General features: G+C 44.8%; 1 protein-coding gene across 3 annotated transcripts; it reads right to left on the reverse strand.

Moving 5' to 3' along the window:
• Positions 1-354: 354 nt before the first annotated feature.
• Positions 355-5038, reverse strand: LOC123401088 (OVARIAN TUMOR DOMAIN-containing deubiquitinating enzyme 12-like). Of its 3 annotated transcripts, none has more exons than XM_045094805.1 (12): positions 4666-5038; positions 3180-3354; positions 3000-3086; positions 2784-2917; positions 2100-2173; positions 1871-1925; positions 1617-1691; positions 1442-1515; positions 1300-1348; positions 1111-1195; positions 958-1014; positions 355-799 (listed from the first exon to the last, which is right to left on the reverse strand). In XM_045094805.1, the coding sequence occupies exons 2-12, from the start codon at positions 3316-3318 to the stop codon at positions 735-737; spliced, it is 894 nt and encodes a 297-aa protein (XP_044950740.1). In that variant the 5' UTR covers positions 3319-3354; positions 4666-5038; the 3' UTR covers positions 355-734. The 3 variants fall into 3 exon arrangements, 2 of the variants coding, with proteins under 2 accessions (XP_044950740.1, XP_044950741.1); XM_045094806.1 differs by having other exon boundaries at positions 3180-3348; positions 4666-5010; XR_006611033.1 differs by having other exon boundaries at positions 895-1014.
• Positions 5039-5398: the final 360 nt, after the last annotated feature.

A 5398-nucleotide genomic window follows, 5' to 3' on the forward strand; every position in this document is an offset into this window, starting at 1 on the left:
CAAACGTTTTTCTTAACAGCAAATAAAAACAGAAACACCCTATTGCTCTTTTTTTTTCTTTTAGGAAAGAAAACGCCCTCTTGCTAGGCCACGTGTTTGGGTCCCCACAGTCCACACCCTTCTCAACTAACAGCTAACTGAACGCTCCCCTTTCCCTCAAAAAATACAACACTGAACACTTCCCTAAAAAGGACATCCCCTTCAAAGATAAAAATAATCTAACTGAAAAACGCTCCCTCCTCGGATCAAATCAAAAGATATTTATAAGAGGCACCCAATCAGAAACTCAATCAACACTGCCTTCTGCTCCAAACGGAGGGGGAAAAAATAAGGTACCTTCTGCTCTACAAATTCTTTAGCACTGCCTCCAACCCAGATATTTATTAGTATCATCATCCATATCATTTGTATTCCAAATGAATGATTAACTGTATGTAGCCTCATTCCGGCAAAATTTTGTATGTAAATACATAACAGAGCATGCAATGCGACCCAAAACTATATACGGGACAGGTCGCATGTTCATTATTCCTTCCATTCCATGTATCTATAATATTATCTCAGACAACCATAACGCCTTTTCTTTCTCTCCTCCCGTCAGAGCGCACACCGCGACGACCCCTCCCGGGACCAGGAGTGCACCCCCCCGGGCCATCTCGATGGAGAAACGAGAGTGCTTTGCACGCCGGAACGCCGTCAGAGTACACGCGCCGAGGCCAGGGAAGAGAGCCTCATCAATGGTGGTGCTGTGAGAACGGCCACCATCTCCTCTTCTTCGCCGTGTGCAACCTCGGAGCGTCTGTTACCAAAACCATAGGAAAGAGAGGGTTTCAGCGATTAATATTTATTATCAGGCAGAGATCGCGGTGTCAGTGTGGAATGTTGGTTGCATACGTTTGCGACGGGGACTGGACACGCATTGCATGTATGCCAATGGCAGGCAGGCATGCTACTCACCGTTCTGTGGAAATATCGAGTTGTAGTGAACCTCCGCCCAAAAGCTCAATAGCACCACTGAGATCAATCGGAAGGAAAACAGTCAGTCAAGCGTATAGTTAAGTATCAAGACCATCCACTTGGAACTGTAAAGAAAATTAATCATCTGCATACCTTTGTTGGACTTCTGAACCTTGGGTTGGATCTCGATGTAGCACGTATCCTTGAACGAGGTCATGACGAAAATCTTCACTCCGTACTGCAGCAGATTTGTCAAATTGCGTTAGAATGAGATTTAGTAAAGTACAGCCCCGGCCAGCTGTGATATATGTTTATGCCCATGAGTGAGACAAATATAAGCACCTTGTCAGCAGCAGCCTGTAAAGTCACATGGTCACCCCATTCACCATTTCTGTCAGTTTATGCACCAAGATATTAGTTGGGGCAGCATTCACATGTGACTAATTTGTACTAGCCATGAACAGTTTTTGACTGTTGAGCTTACCGTGAGACTTTGTCCAAATACTCATCATATGCCATGGGGACATATCCATCATAGGCTTCCCGGTTACTTTTAAGCTGGAAACCGATTATTTATCAGACGAAAGATGAAAGTGTGAAAACAAAGAACAAAGCTAAGGATCACGATTCGCGAAAGAAAGATTACTAGTGTTGATTACCTGGCTAATTATCTGCTCCCTCACAAACTCATGGTGGTCCGGAGTTTGGTACAGCTGATCTGATAGTGCACGGAACTGTGGAATTGAGAACGTTAGATTAGCATCAATTGGTTGTGGCTTATGTACTACATGGTCTAACAGTAAGTCATGAATGATGGAATAACTCAGAGAACTGACCCAACTACTGCTGCCACAATGCATATTTGAACAAAATAAAACTAAGTATTCAGGTGAGGATGGCACTAGGTACAAACCTGACAATTGCCATCACCCTTCACCTTGTTCTCAGTTAGTTCATACAGCCTCAACCTACAAAAATATACGTGTAAAAAATACTGAACTAGACCTGGACACTTTATTTTAGAAAGTTGAGAAGAAACACTATCAAACTTATTCTAGTACATCTGATCCCTCATAAAATTCAATGTTTCCACGGCATTTACTAACAAAAGGAACCCATGAGAATTGAGATTTAAGACAGACCTGTCGGACAGCCTTTCATGGTCCATGGTGGCTTCGTCAAGTGATGGAATTTCACCATTAATTTTAGGGACATGCTGGAGAAGGCAAAACAGATTGTTTAATCATAGTTTGTAAGTGTAATGGAACTGAAGATAATAGCAGATGCATAAACGTATTGGAAAAGAAAATAATGCTGATCAATCGTGCAAATAGCAGTTTTAACTTGCAGCCTTTTTCTCATACTGAATGTACGAGTAATAATTTATTCCCACAAAACTATAAGGAAGGCAGTAATCACAGATTTGTATGCAAAACTCTATAAACTGAACCTGGTAGCCAAGCCACAGTTTTCATCTGGACATTGCCAAAAATTAAACATGCCATGGCTTAACACAGAGTTAAGAATATCTGAATTTAATTCAACTTAATGTATTTACAGACTTTTCGAAGAATTTCGTATCATGTTGTCTATTAAAGCATGTGGTATTCACAATCAGTTTTCCATTGAGATTTTAGCTACATGTGCACAGGTATTCTGTCAATTATCTTACCTACTTTGGCCATTGCTTAGTAGTTACTTTAGTCAGTGAGCAAACATGGGACTTATCAAGCTTCCTTGGAAGCAAAACTTCATTCACTCTAGATACTAAGGAGGCAAATCAATCTTTGCTAAACAACACAGTTACTGAGGATTAATAGACTCACAGGAACTGGGACCATGGGGTAAAATCTCTTCTCTACTTCTTCCTCCATTTCAAAACAGTCGTCGCTGCCAGGGTATGAAGAGGAACTAGATGGATCTACATAGACTGCCTCATGCTCCTGCCCACCAACATTTCCTGGAACATACAAAAAACATTAAGAGGGATAGCAAAAATACGAAAGGTAAAGGCTGAATCAGACTATGGATATTTTCACTACCAGGATGGTACATGCCTACTTGTGGGTTGTACATATCACACGTAAGTGCGGAAGAATGCAAATATGTCTCATCTGGATGTGATGCATCTGCAGAAGCAAAAAACATACACATGAGGAATACTGCCTTCTTTTCATCATGAGTTTTGCACAAAAGAATTGCACGACCTTCCACAAAACTACCTCTAGCATAATTGTAGTCACAATAGCTGTTGTCACTGTAACCATTAGGATGTCCATAGTAGCTGTTGGGAGCGGCAAAAGGGTCACGGAAAAGGTCGTAGGCCCAGTGGAAATTTTGATCTTTCTCGCACATGTTCATCCGTTGGGCTCAAATTCTCTGTCAAAAGCACTGCCCCTACCAAGTAGATTCAGTGATTTTAGCATAAGGGCATGAACACCAAAAGAAGAACGGAAAATGCGTGATATACGGCTAATCTTGCGCGGTCGCAACAAAGTCAAGGACCGGTGACAGACTTGACATAAATGAGTGATTTGAGTCATCACGTTAGGAGCACTCTCCCTATTACTAGTGATGACAAGGACAGATCGGAGAAAACTAACAGATTAGTAGGCAATCCTCCTCCAGGGACCACTACCACATTATAAGATATTATTAAGATAACTTCTCATCAGTCTAAGCAACCAAATCAACAACCTAATAACATGCAAGATCAAAGCACTTTTTTGATTTGTTGCACACTGATTGAACAACCCAATATCAATATGATTACTCCCATGATACGTTAGCAAAACAAAAAGGCTGCGACGGTCTCATAATCCAATCAAACGCTTTTCATAGCAGATTGCGTCTTGACTGCCGATGATGCTCGAGAGGCCGTTCAGGGAGCGAACTAACTGCAGGTGCTATCCACCTTAATTTCTTTGATTTGATACGAACTGCTGACGTGCTCGGTATCAATTGTTAAATTAGGGCCTCACCTACTGTTGTCCGCTAAAAAAATGATACACTACTTCAGAAGCTGGATTATTAACAAGAGATATCGATAACTGTTTCTAGGTCTAGCTACCCTGTTTTCCTGCAGGGTTAGCGCGCGGCTGCCTCAAGAGGAGGAGAAATGGTGGAAAAGTTGCGAGATTATTATTCCTGCAGAGTCAGTGGCTGCCTCACGAGGAGGAGAAATGGTGGAAAAGTTGCAGGACTATAATACTCCTACTGATAGTACTAATAATCCAACAAGCAAAGGCTCGTCCAGTCAGAAAACGAGGGGACGGACGGGCAGCCTTGTCCCAAAAAGGCGGCATCAACGATCATCATGGAACCAGATTGAAGCAACCTTAGCAGGCAAGGCTGCAGCTTTGTTCATGGGGCAAATCATTTCTACAGAGAAGAAAAAGGCATTCCTTTTCGTTGGCACAAGCCACCACATACACACAACCAATTTCTTCCAGGGATGAACGCGGACAGACAAAATAGAGCGTCGTCACCGGCTCATAAATTGGAGGTAACAAGATCACGGCAGCCTCGATAATAATCCAAAAGAAAAAAAAGCAGTGAGCAAGGCAAAGATAATCGGAACGGGGAGATGAGGTCGGTCGGGATCGCGGCCGAATTCCCCCTCCCGAAACTGATAGCCGGCCGCATCGACGAGCAAGAAAGGAAAGGGAGGAACCCGTGAACAAATCAGAGAAAGCGAGGCGCACTGACCTCCACCCCACGATCAGCTCTTCGCGGGACGAAGCCGGAGGCGGGGGTGCCAAGGCCGGATCTTCCGCCGCCCCGGGCGACAACTAGCGGGCGGCGGCGGCGGCTCCGGGGGGGTTGAGCGAGCAGGCGAAGGAGGCGGAGCGGCAGGGGGAGCGGCGGGTCATCCGGGGGGCCGCCTTGGGGCCGTGGAGCATGGGAGGTTCCTCGTCGGCCGGCGGATTGGGGATTGAGGAAGAAGCAGCCAGGAGGAGGAGCCTCTGTGTGAATCGAGCGCGAGAGAGGCAGACGCAGAGATTATTTTTATTTTTTATTTTTCTTCTTCACTCTCTCTCTCTCCCTCTTTCGGCTGGCACGCGGCCGCTGCTGTTTATAGTACTCGCTGTACTGTTGATGCGGGGATGGCGAATTTTCACAAACCACCTCGAGGTTGTTTCTTTTTGCGGATAGACGTCCCTGGCAGTGAGCCACACGATCTTCTCTCTTCTCTCTTCTCGACCGTGGCGGCTCTTGGAGCGAACACTAGTTAATGACCCTGTTCCTTGTCACAAGGGAGAAGGAACACATGGCATGGCATGGTGGTGCCTTTTTGAAACTTAAAAAACCCGCCAAATAAGACCAGGTATGGACCGGAATGGTGAGGGGAGGGTGGCTACAAAGGATGTAGCTTTCTTTCTTGCAAGATGGGCTTTGTGCACGGTTGATGGCGACGCGACGTGCCGCGCCGGCTCTTTCG

The sequence above is a fragment of the Hordeum vulgare genome, chromosome 6H, assembly GCF_904849725.1.
Source record: "Hordeum vulgare subsp. vulgare chromosome 6H, MorexV3_pseudomolecules_assembly, whole genome shotgun sequence".
NCBI classification, from domain to species: Eukaryota; Viridiplantae; Streptophyta; class Magnoliopsida; order Poales; family Poaceae; genus Hordeum; species Hordeum vulgare.